Source organism: Neoarthrinium moseri, assembly GCF_022829205.1.
Source record: "Neoarthrinium moseri strain CBS 164.80 chromosome Unknown scaffold70_Wmoseri_CBS_16480, whole genome shotgun sequence".
NCBI classification, from domain to species: Eukaryota; Fungi; Ascomycota; class Sordariomycetes; order Amphisphaeriales; family Apiosporaceae; genus Neoarthrinium; species Neoarthrinium moseri.
Window position 1 is genome coordinate 1 of NW_026055184.1, and position 21,377 is coordinate 21,377.

Here is a 21,377-nt window from a genome sequence, read left to right on the forward strand (position 1 = left end):
GTCAACTCTTGGGTCTAGTGCAGGTTGGTGATTTCTGGCGGTGGTAGCGGCGTAGTCGATGGCGCGCGCGTTGCGTTGCTGCGTCGCGTCGGGGTCGGCGTTGGTGTCGGGGGGGTGGGTAGGGGGAAAATCGTCGTCGGAATTTGACTGGCTTGACTGACTGAAAACTGGCGCTGCTGCTGCTGCTGGGCTGCTGGGCTGTTGGTGGGTGCTAGGCTGGCCAGGCTGGCAGGCTGGCAGGCTGGCAGGGCCGAAACTCGAGTGGGTGCAACAGAGCGACGGGCCAGACAGAGTGGACAGACAGACGGATAGACAGATAGGGCGGCCGGGGGTAGGGGGGGAAAAAATAACGGACCAAGACCAGCTCGACGAAGCGGAACCTCTGAACCTCTACGAGTACGCCTCTCTCACAGCAAGGGCAACCAAATGCCAGCTTTCAAGGGAGGGAAATCATCCACTTCAACCACGAAAAAGCGTGGGTCGGCCAGGCTCGTTCAGACAGATCGGTTCAGCAGCCACGGAGCAAGGCTGGTCGTAGGTGAGTTGGATTTTTGCATCGAGTGGAATGACTGCAGGACGGATGAAGAAGAGGCTGTCGGTCGTCTTTCTGTCCACTGCTGGTACTCATCTGGGAGAGCAAGAATGTCCTCGACACTCTGGACCCTCTCAAGCCTCTCGCCCTGTGGCTGCCGCTAGCCAAGCTTTGGGCCTAGCGTCATCATCCCCGTGGCTGTGGCCTCGCATCGGCGAATCCTTATTCCCGCCCTGCCAACCTGCCATCTGCCATTTTTTCCAATCTGAGGTCCTCCCAAGCTTCCCCCGGGAGTTACCACAGAGCACTCTCCTCCACAGGCTCCCCCCCAGCGCTCCCGCTGGCCCCCACTCCGCCCCATGCCCGCCAGCTGCGCGCCCATTGGGCAGGTCGGCCAGTGGAATGCTTGTCGACGTTGAGCTCACACCCAGACAAGCCAGGCTCGGGACGCCTTGACTTTGGCGCGACAGCAATGTGACTTACGTCTTCTTCTGCATGAGCGGCATATCGAAATCTCCCAGCTACGGCCGCTCTCATCTGGCAAACCATCCATGTCCTTTGCACCCCCCACGCTCCTCTGCCGTCTCATCCACCTCCATATGCTTGACCGACCTTGTATATCGACCGGGAACCACCCGACGGTGTGTCAATGCCGTGCCTCTGTGCAGCATCGAACGCCTCCCGCACCAATGTCGACGTCAACTTTGAAGCTGGGATGGTCCGCTCGTGAGCGACTCCTGGTTCATTATATGTGTGCTTCGTCAGCCCTTGGGTATCGTGTCTAGGGGCTTTTAGTCTCGCCTACCTGCTCGGTAGGTACCAATGCGATCCGCAGTGGACCGCTCAACGGCAAACCCCACCACCTGCCGCCCGTTCGTTCGTGTGAAATCAATATCCTGCTCCGTCGAGCAATTTCGGTATGCATGCGTGCACATGCATGACAGCTACGAAACCCACTCTGCCGCTTCGAAACATTCGCTTTCCAATTGGGCCACCGTCGTCGGTCCGCATCGCCCGAAGCACCTTGGCTTCCTCCATCAGGGGTTAGTATACCACGTGCGCCGTCCCCTTTTGTCACTCATTTCACGATCCCAGGATTTGAGGCGTGTCCCCAAATCGCATCACCTCGTTCCAAGCCGTGGCCGCAGTCCACCATGCCTTCGGAGCCGTCCAATAAACCATGCCACCGCCTATCGGATCCCGCCCATTATCCACAGTACATTGCGGCCCAATGGCATCTTCTTCTGCGAGACAACCGCCGCTGGTCCACTGTCTTCTTACGGGGCGAACCTGATGTGAACATTGGTAACCAATTGTCGGCGAGCATGACAACTGTGAGTCCGGTCTGAAGACGCAAGGGTCGGTTGATAGTCGGTCTGCGTAACTTGTCCCGCCACCTGTCCGTGGGGGATTTTAAGACGAATCCTCTCGTGGCCAGGTTTCCTTCAGTATATTCCATCTGGTCTCCCGTTCTATCTTCAACATGACGACTGTGGATGACTTTGAGATTTTTCGAGTTACCCCGGAGCATATCTCTACGACGTCGATCACCAATCAGCTGGTAGATGTCTTGAAAGCTGCTACTCGGGATAATATATACGACACGCTGAGGCAGCCTGTCGTCGAGAACTTGAGCTCCCTGGTACAGCACAACTGCGGCGTACTGGAAGCGGCTCGTCTTAAAGGAAGCGAGGGAGGCCGAGTTGTTGGCCTAGCGCTTTTTAAACTTCGTTTTCGAGGACCGCGGCAGCCGGACTGGACGTTTCTTGCTACGCCTCAGCAGGACGAGCTTCACGCGGGCATCTTCTCAGATGACAAAACTAAGACACGGCGACTAGTTCATGAGGCCACGGGAGACCCCATTCTCACCAGTTTCGTGGAAAGTCTCCAGTCTGGCGGAAAGGCGTTGCGCGAGATTGAGGAAGATATCTTGAGTACGCCGTTGGAACGTCTCTTTTTCATCGCCCGAGTATTCTTGCTAAAAGTTTTATTAGTTCTAGAGCCGGTTTTCATCCTCCCTGAATATCAACACGTTGAAGGCCTTGCACGAGAACTTGCAAAATCGGTAATAAGAAAGGCCGTCGCTAGTAATATTCGAGTCATTACCTACAATAGGGTCGGCCAACACGAGTACTCATCCCCGAACGCCATCTGGGCTGGCTTCCAACCGTTGTATGAGGGAACTCGAGTTTTTGTACAAGTCGACACAAGGGAAACACCAGACTGGGATGGACCGGAGGTCGTCTGGGACCATGAGTTTCAACTATTCGGCACGCAGTACGGACAGACGAATCATTATCCTTCCAGTGCCATCGACGACCTTGGTTGAGGTAGATGACAAAACGTTTCATTCTGTAATAATTCCGCCAAAAGATTCTTCGTCAACTTGCTAAGTAGTTTCAAAAATTCAGACACCAGATTCACTTGCAGGAATTTAATCGGTAGGGTGAGTAGTGAAGTAATGCTAGGTTACCTTTGAATCGTTCCTAGTTCGCATTCGTGCACGCGGGGCATAGTGGCTCAGCCGGAAAAAGATGACTCTGCGTGCTCAAAGTAAGCACCATTCATATATAGCTGTACTAGTCCCAGCGGCGTAGTCAACTGCAGCACAATCGTGGGTGACTGACTTCCAGGGGCTTACGGAACCATTAGTTGATTGTGACATGTAAGACTTAATCACGGCTCTACCACATGTCACAATGATGCATGGAGGGTGTTTTCAACCCATTATCCTGGTGATGGTCGTTTGGACTTGCTAGAAATTATCTCAACTGCTTCCATTGAATGAAAATAGGTTCAAGATTCCCTATGCACCTCCCGCGCATCCGGGCCCAAACGGCGTCTTGCCCATCCCCGTACACCCGGCTCCACACATCGCAACGGCCCCCGACCCACACCCCCCTTGGCCACCACAAGTCCCCGATGCACAAACCCCCGGCTGGCCTGCGGACTCGTGGATGGCGCCCGGAGGACTGGAGTACATCGGCTCAGTGAGCGCGACGTGCGTCTGCGACGCCCACGGGCCAGGCAGTGACACCGTGTTGCCCCAGTGCGTCACCGCGTCCTGGCCCCGTGGCCCCATGCTGCCTTGCGCGGAGGCCGAACCTGGGGGTTTCGATGTTGAGGCCTTGAAAAGGGATGCAAAGCCCTTCTTCTGGCCCTTGGTAGAGAGCTTGATGGCCTTATCGAAGGAGTCGTTCAGGTCGTTGTGGAATATGAAGCGCTCCGTCCGCCGGGACCCGTTGCGTTCGGACAGGGGGTGGACGGACGGGTGGGACGAGATGTGAAGGGGCTCTCGGGCGCCCTGGGCTTCGGACCGCCAGGCGTCGGACGTTACGGATGCTTTGTTGGTTGTGATACGACTCTTTAGTGAGCTGGCGTTCTTGAATCGCAGACCTACGCAGACTTGTTAGTGTCGCATCTGGAGGCGCACATTACGACATTAGCATTGGGCGATAAGACCCATGACCTACTCTCGCAGAACCAACAGGTGCACTCTGAGTATACTTCCCCATATTTCTCCTGGTATACCTTGGCCATCCAATCGAACGAGACCGCGAGCTTGTCCTCGTCCACCTTGTCGTTGTGATCCGTGAACGACCCAGTCTTCTTCACGGTGAAATGATAGTAGTCCTTGGGACTCAGCTGGTGCGTGTGCCATGCCAAGTCCACATCTAGAGTAGGTGTGACGATCTGATCAGAATGTGCGGCCAAGATCTCAAAGAACCTCTCGTACTTCTTGAGCAGCTTCTCCATCGTGAATTTTGCTGTTGGGCTTTCGAGCCAGTTGATCTAATGCATCATCAGCGAGAGGACAAGAAGGATGAGGTCTCACCCTCTGTGTTGCTCCCTCACCTTGAACATCTTCTCACAGAAGACGCCCTGCCTCATAACCGCCCCCCTGAGTTCTAGTCCAAATATCGATGAGTTCTCCCAGTACCGCGACATCATGGACCTCGTCTGAACCCTTGCGTTCCTGGACAGCCTGTGCGGCACCACCGTACCCACACCGCTGATCCCTTTATCAATCTTCTTCAGCTGGTCATTGCTGTGACGGTAGGTGGGGTGTGCTGTAATGTCCTGGATCTTGTCGCGGATAAACATCACGCTCGGCTTGGTCGGATTGCCGGGCTCGAAGGCGCTGGTCACCTCGACGAGAAGTCCCAGACGAACAAGCCGATTAGGAAACAACTGGTCGCTATCGGCATCCTGCAGGTTATTCAGGCCATTCTTTATGTCTAGCATAGTCCCTGGCATTGGCCAATCCTTGGTGACCAAGTTCTTCAGATCGTCACGAAATTTCGCGGCACGTAAGACGTCGTCATCAACTACCGCGTTGCAATTCTTGCAACTGGACGAGAAGCTACCATCTCCATATCCTTGTCCAACCAGGCCAGGTTTGCCCTTGGAATCCGGGGCTTGTCCGCAGGTTGTCCAGGGAACATCCAATATTGTTGAACATACTGGGCACTTGATGTCTTTCGACATGACATCTTGCATGTTATCCCATTGAGTTTCAGTCCTGTGCACCCAGTTTGAAACACTCTCATTCGAGGAAGTAAACTCGAAGTTCCTGTTTATAATTCCATCGATCACATTCCAGGGTAGCCCTGTACTCCATAGAGAGCCATAGCCCACTCGGAGGCAGTCCTTAGAATGATGAGCTTCTGCGGAAGACTATTACACAGATACACACCTCTAGATAGATGCGTGGGTTGAGCATGTGGGTATGCCAGACAAGCAAAACGTCTAACACCAATATGAGCCACGTTTTCCCTATGCGTGATCCAAAGGTTAAACATACCAGGTGGTGGTAAAATGTCCTTCGTCCATCTCATTGGTTCATGTGCTGCTGCGAATTGCGCATACCTGGAAGGATTGCCTTCGGGAGATCCTTTCAAGATATCCTTCTCTGTCAGCATGTCCGGTACGAAGCTTTTCCACCAAGCCTGGTAACGGTCAACGGCTCGAGCGACATATAGGGCCCATCGCTTTTCCCGTAACTTGGCTAGGACCTCCACGTTCCCCAGGGCGCGCCAGTCCCATATTTCCCATAGCCCATCTGTATATCCGATCTTGCTCTTTAGCTGCTCGAAGGCTCTCAGCAGCTTGAGATGCACAAGACAGGTGTCTACGGTTGGATGGGCCTCTGGCCAGGCTGAGTTGAAACCGCTACTACTTGACTCTTCATGGACAGCAGACTTGCTGTCCTGTTCATATTGTTCTTGATTTGGCCGCTCCACTGCATCTCTGTAGGCTGGGGGGACCTCATCGTCCGGCACTGATCTTTTCGAATCTTCGCCCTTCGTCATTTTTTTGCGAACGCCAGAGAGTTGCTCAATACCTGTTGCCGTCCCACGATAGCGATAGAAAGTTCATTTTTAAATATGGAACTTTGAAGGGGCATGCAGTCATGCGGCACACCCTGATTACCCCAAATCTGCACTTGCGCGTGTCGGCCCGCAATGCCTAGTTGTGGTGGCTGTGTACGCTGTGTATCTCACCACGTCACTACTTGCGGGAACTCGTTCCGGTCACTTCAAAGTGCAAAAACAAGATATAGGAGGCATGAGGCCACATTTTTATGCCTTGAATTCAGAGCAGAAGGCACTCTTTCATCTGAAAACCATAGTCTAGGCTGGTGCAGAATTATATTGGACGCAGACAAGTAAATCTAGACTGCGCTACATACCTCGTGGTAAAGCCTGAGGGTGACTAAAGCTGTTGATGCAATCTGGAATCGTTGTCAGTGAGGGCTAGTTGGTGATTGTGGACTTACATAATCTGTCGCTTCACTTGTGTATTGACCTGAACATATGATTTTATCAGACGATGGATTATAGTGGTCATCTTCGAATTGCCTTAGATACGCGACGCAATAGGCAAATAATCACGCACTAAAAGCGGGATATCCATCTTTTTCGAACTACTCAGTCATTGCATAATTCGCAATATTGCTATCTCTCCCTTGAAGCAAGGCTTCACTGGCGCTCCTGACCAGAGCATATCTGCGCATGTGTACTGCCTGGTAACCTGCAATCCCTCTTTCTTTACCCGTCAGAAGCTGAATCAGTTAAACTCACTTAGCCGTGGTCCAAATCAGTCCCATTTACATATAATTTGGGACATATCTGTGATTTGAACGCCGTGAGTGTCGCGAATGCAGGATTGTTAGTCTCCTCCCAGGCTATAGACTCCGCTGCGCTAAAGGAGCTGGCTAAGCCTGGATTTTGTGAGGCCATTATGTGCAGGCACAATCTACCGTATTACGGGAACACACTTGCCGTCGTCCAATGCCTTTGATATCCGAGGTGAACTGCTCGGAGGAAGCTGGCGAATGCGTCATGAGATGAAAGTACTCAATTAAACCGAAGTCCTTGGTGGTGTTTGCGAGAAACGATCCCTCATCAACATCACTGATGTTCTAATTTCCGGTGAAGGCTATCTTTGACGCGGGGATGGTACTAGTATTACTTTTGTTACGCCGACTACTTGGAGCTTATGGCGCAGCTACTGACCGTGACTTCTGTCAACTTCTGTCAAGCTGCAGAGTGCCCTGGCGGAAGGAGCTGCAGCTTGCACGCTTCACTATGTCGACTTATGGTGTGGAAATGGTTGGACATTTCGCCAGGAATTTAGGACGTAATTGAGTTTGGTGCTCTTACCAAATCAACAGTGGGAAATGTCGTGTGACACGAGTGTCCTGGGTGCCAATCAATTTTCAGCGCGATGTGTTTCCTTTTTAGCTGGTCCGTTGGGCGGTGTCTCTCAGCCGTCGCTGACACAATCGATAAGACCCGCAAGATCTGCAAATAATCTTATGATACCTTGAGACATATCAAAATACTAAAAGTGAAAGTCACCAATCACAGGATCCCAGGTACCTGCCGGCTTATTGAGAATAAGCCGAATCGCATAGTTTGTAACCGACGAAAGACAGAAGAAACATTGACTCAGGATTGTTACGCCCCATAGAACAAGTCGGTCAGTCACTCACTGTTTCACCACCGCTGATGAAAGGAATCATAAAAGCGGCCGCACAACACTTGGCCACTCGGTCAGCCCAGTAAGGTCATCACGGAGAATGATCGAGAAAACTCACGCTAGCATCTAGTAGCACAGGTGCTGCGTCTCTGTCCACCTCCGCCTCTACATTTATGCGTTAGATTGTTCAACACTATCTTGTAGGTTCTTGTTCCATCATTGCCCATAAGCTGCTGGTGGCGATAGGACTCTCCATTTGCATGGTGTCAGAATTCTGAATTGGGTCACATATTTTCTCCAAGTCAATGACTTTTGCTGGCCGAATTGTATTACTCCATCGATCTTGCTCAAGATCTGACATGTCAGGAAATGATAATCCGTCGGCCCACAATTGTCAATTAACTAGGTAGCCTCCACTCAATATACCCTTGTACGAAAATACCTGGTAGTGGGGCAAGTGTCATATTTTAGTTACGAAAGGAATGGGGCTGCTTACCTAGCTCGCATCGCCCCCATTAGACCCTTGGCATGCGGCCGGGCTGCGCCTGCAATACCAAGAGCACCCCGGATAGCGTACGTTATAAAGCAATGGCCGCTCTGTGAGTTGCAGTGCTGAGCTCGCAATAGTAGTTAGTCAATCGCTTATAATCAATCATAATAACGTTGGCCGTTTACGCCCACCATGGCAATTCTCAGGGCTATTACCTTGGTTCTGTCATCAACCGCCGCGCTCGTCGCCAGCGCATACCCCCCACCAGAGGCATGTACTGGGAATTGCATTGGTATTGACCCGGCAGCCATCCGCCGTGACGATGGAACATACTTTCGATTTAATACATTCGGGAAAATCCGGATTTATAAGGCTCCATCCTTTACAGGTCCTTGGACGCTCGAAGGCCCTGCTATTCCAGACGGATCCATCATTGACATTCCGGGAAGAAATTCCCTTTGGGTAGGTTGCGACCATTCAATCCGTTTAAAGGGCCCACCAAGTTCATCTGAAACGTAGGCTCCCGAGGTGCAGAAAGTCGGCAACCAGTATATAATGTACTATTCCGTATCGGAAGGGGGGAAGCGGCTCAGCGCTATTGGGTACGCGACCTCTCCAAACATGGAAGCAGGCACGTGGACCGACCACGGCAGCACGGGCATCTCAACAACGGAGAACAGCGACCGCAACGCTATAGACCCGGCGTTAATAAAAGACCCGGCTACAGGGAAATACTACATGTCGTTCGGGTCGTACTGGTCGGGGATCTGGGTAGTCCCCATGAACGACGCCGCAACCCAAGTTGCAAAGGACGCCAAATACACCAATATTGGTCGGCAGCCAAACAGCGACCACGCCTGGGAGGGTAGCAACATCATTTTCCATGGTGGAAATTACTACCTTTTCTTAAGCGCGGGAAAGAGCGGTGGCTTCGACGAGAACAACCTTCCACCTCCTGGTGGCGAGTATAAGGTCAAAGTGTGCCGCAGCAAGGCCATTACGGGGCCTTACGTAGGCCCTGCCGGCAAAAGCTGCATGGAAGGCAATGGCCTAGTACTTCTTGGCAGTCACGACAATGTCTATGCGCCAGGAGGACAAGGTATCTTTGATGACCCAGACCTAGGCACCGTGATGTACTACCACTATGGTAAGAAGAACAATTCAAAATCCTACTTCGCAAGTGATTGGCATGGGTAATAGTACCAGCTAACGTCAATACCAGCAAACCGCAGCGTTTCTTACAAGAAGGACGACTTCCAGTTTGGTTGGAATAGTCTTAAGTGGGTTGATGGATGGCCGACCTTCTAAGTGGTTCCTTGCTCAAGTAACTTATTGGCTTCCACCTCTTTTGACGCACATGGAATATGGAATTAGAAGCGAATCTCGCCGTATAAACATTAGAAACTCTGGTAATGAGGACAGAAGTCAAATCGCTACACCTGCAGGTCTCTGTCTGTGCATCGACCAACATGAACTCTATTTCTGTCGATGAAGTATCTTGGAGTTCAGGCTGACCATCCCAAAGCGAGCCTGAGGGGGCTTCATTCAGGTCTCCGTCTGCTGAAATCTCAACTGATGGTGTATAGTAATGAGATAATTAATGATCGCAGTTTGAAACTATAAGAAACATCCTATCATTTTAGTCGTCGTGTATTTCAGAGCTCGACATATGTGTTCTTTGTGATCTAGTGATAATCAAGATACTATGCCAACCCGCCACAGTATTACCAAACTATAGCCAACTGAAGGGTGCTGTCATGTTAGGCTCGACTCTATTATGGCAAGCTTGAGCTGACTCGTACGAAAGACTGTGTTGCTACCTCTCAGAGATACGTTTTGACCTGCTGCTCACTCCACTCCCAAAACTTTGCTGTCCCCCCTGTACGTCCTTCACTCTCTGGTACCGTAGCTCTGTGTAGGTCCAGGCGCAGCGGAAAAATTCTCCCAAATGGTCCAACTTATCATTGTTAGTGTTTTTTTCATTACAGAGGATAAAATCGAAGCCACTTACCCCAATACTTGTACCGGTCAGCCGTTGTGACATCAGATGCGAATGCAGCATATAGTCCAGTGCACGCGCCGTAAGTGAAAGGGTAACCGAGTAGTCTGCAAACAAACTTCATGGCAGAGCCCTGGTCGCGGAAAGGCTTGGGTTGGAAATTGCCAGGGTTGATAGCCACGCTGAGGACACCGTCACCCTTAAATCGGCGAAAGTGCTCGATTGCCAGCGCCCAGACTCCAGACTTGCTCAAGGCATAGCGCATCGAAGCTCCCACAGGTTGATGATAATCTAGATTATCAGTCGAGACGGCAACGCCCTCAACTGCACGCAACTCAAATCCGTATGAGCTGACCTAGACGATGCGAACAGTGTTCGGGAGCGAGGTCTTTGCTGTCGCAACAAGTATTGGAGTCAGTAGCTTCGTGAATAGGAAGGTGGCAATACAATTGAGAGCCAAATTAAGCTCGTAGCCTTGCACCGACTTAACGGGCGAGCTCATAACACCGGCATTGTCAAACAGGACATGGAGTCTCTTCTCCTGGGCAAGGAAGCTTTCCGCTGCAGCCTTCACAATAAGTAAGTCACTCAGGTCAAAATGTAGAAAGACCAAAGATCCCTTAGAGAAAGGCACAGACGCTTTGATGTTGTCGATAGCCTGTTGACCCTTGCGCTCGGTACGAGCCGCAACATAGACCTGTTCGACGTTAGTAGGCATGTTTATGTTGCTGTCATATCCATCAGGGATGAGATTGTCGGTGGTCGACAACTTGCAATCATCGTAGTATCCGGGACAGGATGTTCTGGAGATAGGGACCCACAAACCTTGGCGTTTTTCGTTTAGAGCGAGCGGGCTACTTCCTTGCCCAACCCTGTGCTGGAGCCGGTGACAATGTATATCTTTCCCTGCAGGTCTGGAAGGTCCTGCTCCGTGAACGTCGGCTTAGGTCGGAAGAAGTGAGTCACAACACTTGAAAGCGACGGCATTATGAACAGTTCAGAGAAAATCGTGGTGAATTGTGAGTGAAGAGGGATTGCAGGGCCAACATCACCGGGGAAAAAAAAAAAAAAAAAAAAAAAAAAAGGTTGGTTCTTCGTCAAACGAAGTAAGGGATGCCGGTGCTGATTGCCAACGTCTGGCTGAGCCGGGCCCTTCAGTAACACAGGTCTGTAGGGGTCTCTGGGCAAAATTGAGCATTGTGGCAATTATAATCGAGTTGTCCTGAACGTGCTGATGAATTACGATCTCTGCTGCGCTGAACTTCGTGAAAGTCAGAGGTTCCTCTATTCCTATCGTATTCGTCCTCTTGTTCTCAATTGATTTATGGGTACTCTTGGCATCATCGTACATCCTTAAGCGCAAAGCAATACTTCTCGATATGTGTAGTGGACTCTACTTGAAATTCCTTAAGTTGGACTCCGCAAATACCGAGATGTAGCAAGAGGCGTCAACGCGGTAATACTTAAAAGCGGAAAAGAACTGATGATCGTCTATGTTCTAGCTTGATTTCTCAAGTCATGAGTTTCTGTAAAAGCTTATAACCAACCAAGGTAACAGGTTCCCCCAATCGGTGCTCCTGTGTATCCGGCTCGGTCCACTCCGAGAATCGTTCAAATCCAAGCTTCTGCAAAACTCTCTGGCTGGCCAAATTATCTATTTCCGTGTTGGCGTAGACGTATTCTGCGTGTGGATTTCCGGCATCCACGCTCTGCAGGTGCACCTTGATTTCAACCTTGCAACGGGGCAACTTCCACCAAGCTTTCAGAACTGTTTGCAAAAGCTCGGTCACGTAACCCTTGTTCCAGTGTTCTTTCTTTAGCTTATACCCAATCTCTGGCCATCCACATCCCGATGACTCAAGCGTATGCACCCCACCTTCACCGATCAGCTCTCCGTCGAGAAAAGCACCGAAAAGGAAGACTTCCGCGTCGTTGGGGGTTAGAAAGTAGTCCAATGCTTCTTGGGTCTCTTGCATGTTGCGATCCGGTCTTCCTAAACGTGTACCGGTCATTGCTTCGCGTTGGGTGCGAAGTATGTGAAAAGCTTCGAGATCATCTTGTTGCAACGGGCGTACCACCAGGCGTTGTGTGGCGATTGGCTGGCGCTGCGAGTTTGGTGGTAGTGGTGTGCTGGGCAGCGTTGTCTGGATGGAGGTGGGAGTATAGGGTGACATGACTGCCGAAACAGAAGTGGCTTGGCTAATGAGATGCAAGAGTGCAGATCTTTCTAATTTATGGTTTGATCTACCTCTTCTATAACTTGAACCTTGAGTTGGTATAATTTTTAATGCCTGCGTCGCTCCGGCCAATGACTCATGTGGGGGTACGCACCAGGGTTTTCTGCCGCTAGTTGCCGCGTCTCTCGCGATCGATCGCCCAATTCACGCGCTAGACAGCTAAAATCAACCTCAGCAATATTTGCTGGACACACTCTGGTCACGCTAGTGGTCTGGCATGAGGCCTATGCCTCTTATATCGCCGTAGCTCAGTCTCGAGAACTGCCATTGTCTCTGTCCTTTGATATTGATTGCTGTATTCGACCCCGTAATTCCGAGGACGGCTTCTCGGTCAAGGTCGGCGCTCGGCGTGAAACTGAGTCTCGATGCAGTGCTTTTCAGTATGCCCCAATCCGACGTTTTGAAGACGATATGCGCGATCTCATGCACAGTTGGCGTGGGCCGAGCGTCGCTTGATATGGTTGAATTGTTGTCTCACCATCCGCCATAACTCCCGTCCCTAAGTATTTGCTCGCTTGCATGTTGGCTGTCAAACCGGCACCCTCCCTTCATCACCCGTTTGGTGCATATGTCGCCCTACAGCGACTCCACTGTGCAGAGTGGATACAACTCGCTACAGGTCCCCCAAATAGCGTCTGAAGCTTTTCTCTGCTGCGAGCTTGGAATCCTATTCATTGGGCAAGCACAGGTAGATTTCCAATCATCCTGACAGTGCTCCTTCAGCCACGCTGCTGGTTTCTTGCCTTGCTGAGGTAGGCCATCACCCACGCCCAACGCGTCATCACATGCGCTCAGTCGTGAGTGGACTGTGACATGCTACTAACGGAATGTGGCTTACGGAATCGGGCCGGAGCTGAGGCTGAACGATGGTGAGGAGCGCCTGTAGCCCGCTCACCGTTTTCAACTTTCATCTTGCATTGCGTACGTCTCTGAACTTTCAAGACCTACGCAATGTCCGAGATACTATTTCCTCTTGCCCAAGAGGGCGCACCTCCTCTTCTAAAAGTCCGCCTCCCATTTCCGCATCGGCTTAATTGCTTCATTAAGCTATGGATTCTCAAGTTTCTGGCGTCGCTTGTGTTTGCTGTTGACAGACTTCTCCATCCACCATCACCGACTCTTGGTCCAAACCTCCTAAAGCGCTACCCATGCCGCCCAAGTCTGCAAACCCGGGTATTCTACCCACCAAGCTACAAGGAGGGGAAACTGCTACCATTATACCTGAATATCCATGGTGGTGGATTTGCAGTCTGCGATCCCCAAAATGACGATGAATTCTGCAGCATGTGGTCGAGACGTACCGGTATGCTGGTCGTCTCCCTGGACTACTCCAAAGCGCCTCTGTATCCGTTCCCTGCCGCCGTCTTCGATATTGCCGCTCTCGCTACCGCTGTTCTCGCAGACGCCAGTTTACCCATCGACAAAGCTAGGACTGTAATAGGAGGGTTCAGCGCCGGAGCAAACCTTGCCTTGTGTGCGAGTCAATTACCCGGATTGCAAGGCAAACTAAAGGCAGCATTGGCATTCTACCCCATTGTAGATTTCAGCCACCCTCCTCATGAGAAGCTCAATAGGCGTCCTTATAAGACTAATCGGAAAGACTCATTGGAGTTTTCTAGTTATTGGTTTGACTGGGGATACGTCTCTCCTGGGCAGAACCGCCGCGACCCTCTCCTCAGTCCATGTTATGCCAAAAGGGGGGATCTCCCGCCCTGTATCTATATGATCGGTGCGCAATGGGATCTCCTGAGATTAGAGAGCCAAAAAATGATTCACGAGCTAGCTGGACTTGGTGGACTGGACAATCAGGAGGCGGATTTTGAGGAAGGGACATACAAGTGGACCTTAGCAAGAGGGCGGTCGCATGGATTCACGCACCACTTCGGATACAAGTTGGAAGACAAAAAACGACGGGAAGCAGCGTGCGAGCCCATATATGAAGAGGCAAGAGAGTGGCTCGAAAAAATGTGGAAAACTTGACCTTACGAGACTAATCTCCCACTTACCAAAATCCTCATCCCTGGTAGCCCAAGGACCTTAGGATTCAACTGCACATGTTTCCAGAACTTGTTACTGTCTGTGCTGACAAAAGCTTGAACCAGGTCGAGTTCTTCAAAAAGAAAAATATAGAAGTCTTGCTACGTGCTGAATAGCCTTGATCACCGACGTCACAGAATGATACAACTTATACCTGGTGTGATAGTACTAGAGATGAATTTAGGCTACTGCAAATCCTACAGTATGGCCAAAGTAAGGGAACGCTCACCCTATGGCTATCGGGGTTGCTATTTTTTACACCTAGGTCCGGACTACCCCTAGGTCCGGACTACCCCTTGCATCCCGCCATAGCAACCACCTGCACTAAACTGCCACTCAATCTGCGTGCACCAACCAAAACCAATCAGCCCGTTCGTCTGATCAGATGGCAAGCCTTCTCGGCAGCGCAATATTGAAAACCCGGTGCCTGAAGAGCTTCAAAGAGGTCCCATTGATCCCTCCAAGGTTCCTAAACCTTACTGGCGCACGAATGCTAGTGGTCAGAATGCCTGGTGGTGTGTACTCAGAAGGGGGGACTGAAAGCCCTCTTCAGCTTGCACCGGAAAGCTAGGTACATACATCATAATGGGAGAGGGCGCCAAAAGAAAGGGGGTTGGGGGGAGGGGTAAACAACGTAGGCTTATTAGTTTATCTTATCTTATCACCTATGCATGCTCGTGCGAACCGGTAACTACGTGTCACTTACATAATGATGAGGCTGTCAGGTTCTAGTCATGCCAGGGGAGAAGTCAGGTGTGAGGAGAAAAGGTCTGTGTGGTAGTACAAAGGGGCGTACCCAGCTAGCTCAAAATGTGGCTTCATGTCAGCATATGAGCACGATCCGAGATACACAGAACGCCCCTGGCAAAGATTACGTAGCGATAGGCCCGCGGATCTCAGGATACCGTCCGACAACTGGGCAACACTAACACTGGACAGTACTTTCTGCCACGCTCATGTATGCTGTACCACCATCTTGGATGGTGTTGACCATCTACACGGCAATACGCTGTGGGTGCTTCACGTGACGATGGCTCATGGCCAACGCCTCTCACAATCGAGATTCCTACGTACTTCACGCGAGCAATTGTAGGTGGAAGCTATTAGGCCGTCATATATTGGCATGCCACTCTGTATGCAAAAGAAGTGTAGAAGATTGTTCCCATAATAGCACTTACTTAAATGCCATTTAGATCTTCTAATCAGAGGAGGCAATGACCGCCCATCTACGCTATTACGGGGATACTGACCGTCATTGAGGACAGAGGTATGGCGCAGTGTTGTGACTGATCCATAAGCACACGTTGACCGGGAATGGACGCGGCACCTGTGGACCGAGTATCGTTCGTTGAATGCTAGGACTGGCCGCAATATCTCACGCGCAAGGGTCTTATGAAGGGCAACTTTGACTGCAAAACTCAATTTCTCCAAGCGTAGGTGGCAATAATGGAATGAGAGGAGCTGAAGTCTCGTAAATACAGGCGGGATTATCACACATGCCAGAGCAGAGCTGCATCACTCACTTTGTGACGTTAATCAAGTCCCCCGGAAGAAGGGCGCTAGTCCAGTCCCCAATAAGTGTCCAAGTACAATCCGGAACCATCGCACACAACGTCTGATGCGCCTCTCAGGCTTCTTCGCTAGTGAAGTACTCATGTCCCTGACTCAGTCATTCAGAGGCAGCCGCTGTATCGAGTTGCGCTATTGGCTTGCAACGGTGGTCAAGAAGAGGACAAAAGGACACTGCAGAGAGGCACTGGGAAGAGGCACTAGAAGGGGCGCCGGAAAGAGGCACTTAGCAGGGGGCAGCGATGCATAGCTCATGATTGCAAACAGGCGATACTCACATTTATGAGGTTCGTGGGAGCTCGATTCTGCAACCTAGACCTTTCGAAAACAGCAAAGCCTTATGCCACGGATCCAAAGCATTGCCGTGTAATCATTATGAGTTTCATCCAAAATACAAGTGAGCTTGAGGGCGTTCCTCGCGCCAACTTGGTGCGAGGTGCAGACTCCGGTTCTTATGCTCGACAGGTAGGAGCTCCGATGGCAATCCTCACCGTCCGCGCAGTGTGTTAGAAAGGAACAACAGTGTAACGTCAATCTGGACTGACAATACATTGATAGAATCCTCGACCTGAGGGCACAGATTTTGGCCACACGCTGCAAAACGACCTTTTCTTTTATTCCGGGTCCGGCTATCCCGCCGTCGGGCCAGCATTTGCTCCTGAGCTCGTGTGGGAGCCCGAGCAGATGGATGGCCATAACGACATAGCCTGGGAGGAATGGCTTTATGACGATTCACAAGGGGAAGAATATGGGGACGTAAAACTCGACGACTTTCGGCCGGTGAATAATCCCATCAACGCGGGACCTTCGTCTGCCACTCAGCATTTTGGACAACAACACAGGAGTACGCAAAGCTCTTCGGGCACTTGCCCTGAAAGTCTGAGCAACAGGAGCGGCGAGCCCTGCAATAAGTGTAACAAGTGGTTTAATCGTAGGTGGGACCTCAATAGGCATCGGCATGGCGCCCGGGGCTGTGAACCAGGTCAACGAAAGACACATGATTGTGAAAGATGCGGCAGGCATTTCCGCCGTAAGGATCATATGCAGCGCCATAAGAGATTGAGCTGTCCGATGCGAACGCAGGAACGTTTCTAGCTCCTCAGCGACCAGCACCTAAAGAACATTGACGAGACATGACTGAACGAGATTGCCACAAAGAACGACAGGGGACAAAGAAAATCGAGAGGGAGCCTGGCTCCCACTTTCTTATATCAATTGGAGGTTTCAGCTTTCTTTTGTATTTCTGGCTTCGTAGGGCGTATTTGGAGACGAGGCTGAGTTACGCCGGAGGTTGCTTCCCCTTCCGGACTTCCCTCCCTGTCAACAATCTCATTCGTGACAGGTAATTATTGATAGCTGCAAGAAGAGGTGCCTTCAGGCGTTTTCCAAGGCTTTCTTTTCATCTCCAGCCTCTTGTCGCGGGGGGGAAGGGGGCTCCTATCTTGGTGATGGGTGCGCCACTATGCAGTTCGTCAGCAGGCTCTGAGATACAGGTGGGTGGGGTTGAAATCCTCACTCATCTTGGGGAGGAGCCTTGCCCCCCTCCTCAAGCCTTTCCCTTTCATCTTGCTTTGATTTTCTGGGAGCGAGGAAACTGTTTCTACTCTGTCGTGCAATAATATGATGGCTCCTTCTATCCTTAAATGATGATTCTATCTTCCCTCACGGCCGCGCTTGCTTCGATCAATCACCTTCCTCTTTGCTCATAGTCGGTTACTCGCTCTGTCGCTCTAGAAGCATTCGGGTTACTGGTAGATCTGCAGATACAGTCCAATACTCTGTTGATCTGGCTGCCTGAACACCAACTCACCATAGTAGAGTCTGTCGGGGTGAGCCTATCTGCAACAAGACCCATCGATCGGCCACGGGTCTGCTGTTGACGGTCACTCGTTTGATTCACCATGCGCTGCAGCAACTTGATCTGCTTTGGACCCATGGCTCCCATTCGATTAGACTTGACGGATATCTTCTCGCCGTAAATACCTGTCGCACGGTGTAATTCTTGTCATATTCCCATGACACCGAGCTGGAAGGCAATGCTGTTCTTTGTGAAGTGCTGATTCTTAGCAGTCGTACCGCCGTGGATCGACCGTCCCCGATGTCCGCCGTTGACGAATCCTCGATAGTATTCGAAGTGCGGCTGATTTCCTGCCGTCGTTCGTATATATGTGAATGTACGATTACCAGCAAGGTCTCGTCAGCTATACCTGATTTCGGTAGTGTGGCGAAACTCATGGACCCTTCGCCCGTTTACCCCATATATCTCAGATGTTTATATAGTCGCCCATGGGTTGCAGGGTTTGGCGGATCGTTTCGCTATTTCTTCTGTCATAATCTCGTCGTGTCTATTCTGATGGAGAGGTGAGCATGGAATGTTTATCGTAGTTTCAACATTACGAATCGGTTGAACTATAGTTCGTGGCATAGTCTTTGTGGTTCCCAAAGTCTCACTGAGGCACGTTCCTAATTTTTCCTTCTCATGATATGGTTTGCCGTGTTCTGTGGCAAACAAGTATCATAGTTAATGCAGAGCGGACTCGCATACCTGGTCCTAATGCCGTAATGCTGCACACCCACTTGAAATACACTGTGCTGATGGATGTCTCGACTTTTGTGCTGTTAACAATCATCGACTTGGTACAATCTTCATATCTATGAAGCCTTGAGTGGGTGCGTTCGCGAAATGAAAGACGGCGGAGCTGTTGGGCTTTGGACGAAAGAGGCATTGCAAAGCAGACAGGAGCCCCGAGTCAGCTCTATAGCCAAGCCCCATATATTTGGCTTCACTTCTCCATGGTTTTCCTTCAGACTGGTTGCCCTTTCTTCAGCGGTGAGGATTATTGGCTCAAGCCTATGTACATCCCATGTGTTATCCGGAGAAGCACATGAACACTTGGCCTAGTATAGTTGGTCATTGGTTGGATAACTACCATGGTTTGGAGAGTGGCTCATCTTGGTGCACAAATAGAACAGTACACACACGGCAAGTCAAGCTGGTACCAAGCCCAATGAGTCCGTCCAAATAAGTATAGAACTAATCTTACTTCTCATCTTTGCTTTTCTTCCGACGGCAATCGAGCTTGTCTCTCATCTTACTCGGCATCTGAGAGTTACATACATCACACCACTTCTTTTTGGAAATAATATATGTTACTGAGAATATGAGCGGATATTATAACCCTCTTCCGCTCGTTTGGCTGCATGTTCCTCGCGAATGCGGACCAAAATGCGGACCAAAATGCGTCTGCGAGACGGACTGGGCGCCCCCTTTCACTGCAATTTTAACATCCGCAAAGCATGTAGTGAGGTCGGGTAGTGTGGGGCTGGTTTGTGTGGCTTAGCGTGGCTTTGCGGTTTATTTCCCGTGTAGTCATTTTTGCTACGTGTGGATTAAAAGATAACGCTCATTTTGCCCATGTAATTGGTCCCTGAGTTCTGGCGACTGACAACCTATCGTGCGTCCTGCAGGAGGCTGTATGCCTCTGATCAATCGTGTTCTATTAGACATGGCAAATTGGATTCGTCGGTAGTGACGAAAAAGACTGCCTTGACTGCTGTGGATGTCCTGAGAAACTACTGTTCTGGAACACCACTCCAGTTTATTTGGTACACGGAACGGACTTTGACGTGGATAGCAGTTCAACTCGCAACATGGCAAGCACAATTAATGGTTCGATGCAACCAGCCACGAGCCTTCGCCTGGCCACAGGAGGACGAATTGGAACTCTGATGAATACAGTCGACTTGGTGACATTGACCTTGAGAGGGGCAAAAGAATGAAGCGACGACCTTGCTGGGACTGCCGGAAGCAACCGCAGTTAAGCGAGACCGAGACTTGATTTGAGCCAGTGTCTGTAAACTACTGAGCTGAAAGAAGCCAGAAAACTCCATCTATAGCCTGGAGGCTCTAGGAGCCTAACCTTAGATCCAAATATCATTATGAACCTATCGAAACTGCAGTATGCCATCCTAGATGAAACGGGTCAAGTCACATATGTCCGCCGAAATACCGACAGTCTTACTTTTTGCTGGAATGTAAGTTGAACCAAGACACTATCGCCGAGAGGCTTCACAAATGGCTTCGCCATAGACCGCGCAACATGGGTTTGGCATGCGACTCAGGATACTTGGATCACAGGAGAAGCAGAGCTTTCAGGAATAGCGGATACAAAGACGTGATGGTTGCCTGTAATACCGTCGGATTTTGGACTTAAGCTTAATTACTTGACGCACGGTAGGAATATCCCGTCTAAGAGGAGAGCGTAAATAAGGTTTTGTGAGGAACTGAATCGTTTCATATTAGAAAAGCTAAACTTGTTTTACCATGTACATTTGTTTTTGACTTAAAATTTGGCATATATGATTCCACCTTCGGCTCCTTAAAACCTCGAATTTTAGACCCTGCATGTGCAGTGAACAACTTCTATTTCAGAGAATGAATTATTGAATCATAGACCGCAGGACATTGTAGATTCTGGTGGCACGTAATTTTTGTTACCTCGAGAAGTAACGGTGTGAATGGTATGCAATATTGCCTGTTCTCTGGAGATTCTCATCTGAATAGTCTTAGCAAATATTTCTTAAACTCTCTGAAGGCCGTATTGAATGTTTGCGATGTACTATCTACCAGATCATTGTCTTAGGACTCTCCGGAAACCGGTCTCGCTCTTAATGGTTGCATCCTGAGTCACAAAATACTTCCCTGCGCTGAGGTTACAAAAGCACAGCTGCAGAAACAAATAAGTATCCGGGAAATCAAATTCCTAGGTTCTGTCTACTTACCTTTACTTCTTCGTGCGTCTTGGACGCACTGGAGCAGAGATGAGCTCCTGTCGCCTGTGATAGCTCAGAATCCTTTTTACGTCTCACTTCAAGCCTGAGGAGAAATGTACAGGACAAGGCTTCCCAGTTTATTCCCCTTCCCTCTAAGTACTGACACCATGCTTTTGAAATATCCAACGTCGGCTTGGAGTGGAAGATTCTAGGAAGCAGGACTCTGGGGAAGTAGAAATCTAGGTGCGCCCAAACCTGATGGTTGACGCTCTCAGGTTCAAAATATACCTCACACGTCCGTATGTTGTGTGCAGGAAAAGATGAGAAAACCTTGAAGAGAGAAAGGCGAGAGATACATCGGAGATGCCTCACGTGGGCCCTGGTGAAGTCGGAAACGGCACGGGCCAGGAAATCAGCACTGAATGGGTCTGTGACATCGCCACCATGACGCTGCGTACTTTCCCAGAATATCGCACGAGCTTCACAGTAAAACCGTCTACAAGTGAGCAAGATCGCCTCGCGCCCATTTGTGGAAAATGCGTCGGACTGTCCTTGTCGCACCCTGTTGAATATGTCTAGTCGTTTCGAGGGCGTAAAGACGACCTCCGAGTCCTCGAACAGATAACGATATATGTCAATTAAGAGCTCTGTAGGTAGCGCGCTCAAACAGGCTGCACCGTGTTGGCGATGCACCTCGTCGGTTTGGTGGCCTTGACGAGTCAGCGGAAGCGGTCGTTGAAGATGCATTATACAGCG

At 50.4% G+C, this 21,377-nt stretch overlaps 7 protein-coding genes across 7 annotated transcripts; 4 read left to right on the forward strand and 3 right to left on the reverse strand.

Moving 5' to 3' along the window:
* Positions 1–1,686: 1,686 nt before the first annotated feature.
* JN550_011557 (uncharacterized protein) lies at positions 1,687–2,861 on the forward strand (the record flags this gene model as incomplete). The annotated part of the gene is made up of 3 exons (XM_049309935.1): positions 1,687–1,866; positions 1,971–2,466; positions 2,527–2,861. 3 exons carry the CDS (start codon positions 1,687–1,689, stop codon positions 2,859–2,861), a joined length of 1,011 nt encoding a protein of 336 aa, XP_049166419.1.
* A 477-nt stretch (positions 2,862–3,338) lies between these two features.
* JN550_011558 (uncharacterized protein) lies at positions 3,339–5,844 on the reverse strand (the record flags this gene model as incomplete). The annotated part of the gene is made up of 5 exons (XM_049309936.1): positions 3,339–3,928; positions 4,006–4,324; positions 4,388–5,182; positions 5,229–5,281; positions 5,337–5,844. The coding sequence occupies 5 exons, from the start codon at positions 5,842–5,844 to the stop codon at positions 3,339–3,341; spliced, it is 2,265 nt and encodes a 754-aa protein (XP_049166420.1).
* Positions 5,845–8,198: 2,354 nt separating this feature from the next.
* JN550_011559 (uncharacterized protein) lies at positions 8,199–9,314 on the forward strand (the record flags this gene model as incomplete). Its single annotated transcript, XM_049309937.1, has 3 exons — positions 8,199–8,468; positions 8,526–9,153; positions 9,229–9,314. The coding sequence occupies 3 exons, from the start codon at positions 8,199–8,201 to the stop codon at positions 9,312–9,314; spliced, it is 984 nt and encodes a 327-aa protein (XP_049166421.1).
* Positions 9,315–9,829: 515 nt separating this feature from the next.
* JN550_011560 (uncharacterized protein) lies at positions 9,830–10,992 on the reverse strand (the record flags this gene model as incomplete). Its single annotated transcript, XM_049309939.1, has 4 exons — positions 9,830–9,963; positions 10,018–10,360; positions 10,409–10,808; positions 10,877–10,992. The coding sequence occupies 4 exons, from the start codon at positions 10,990–10,992 to the stop codon at positions 9,830–9,832; spliced, it is 993 nt and encodes a 330-aa protein (XP_049166422.1).
* Positions 10,993–11,516: 524 nt separating this feature from the next.
* Positions 11,517–12,179, reverse strand: JN550_011561 (uncharacterized protein; the record flags this gene model as incomplete). Its single annotated transcript, XM_049309940.1, has 1 exon — positions 11,517–12,179. The coding sequence occupies one exon, from the start codon at positions 12,177–12,179 to the stop codon at positions 11,517–11,519; it is 663 nt and encodes a 220-aa protein (XP_049166423.1).
* A 1,014-nt stretch (positions 12,180–13,193) lies between these two features.
* Positions 13,194–14,222, forward strand: JN550_011562 (uncharacterized protein; the record flags this gene model as incomplete). The annotated part of the gene is made up of 1 exon (XM_049309941.1): positions 13,194–14,222. The coding sequence occupies one exon, from the start codon at positions 13,194–13,196 to the stop codon at positions 14,220–14,222; it is 1,029 nt and encodes a 342-aa protein (XP_049166424.1).
* A 2,001-nt stretch (positions 14,223–16,223) lies between these two features.
* Positions 16,224–16,985, forward strand: JN550_011563 (uncharacterized protein; the record flags this gene model as incomplete). The annotated part of the gene is made up of 4 exons (XM_049309942.1): positions 16,224–16,313; positions 16,407–16,692; positions 16,784–16,878; positions 16,944–16,985. 4 exons carry the CDS (start codon positions 16,224–16,226, stop codon positions 16,983–16,985), a joined length of 513 nt encoding a protein of 170 aa, XP_049166425.1.
* Between the last annotated feature and the right edge of the window lie 4,392 nt (positions 16,986–21,377).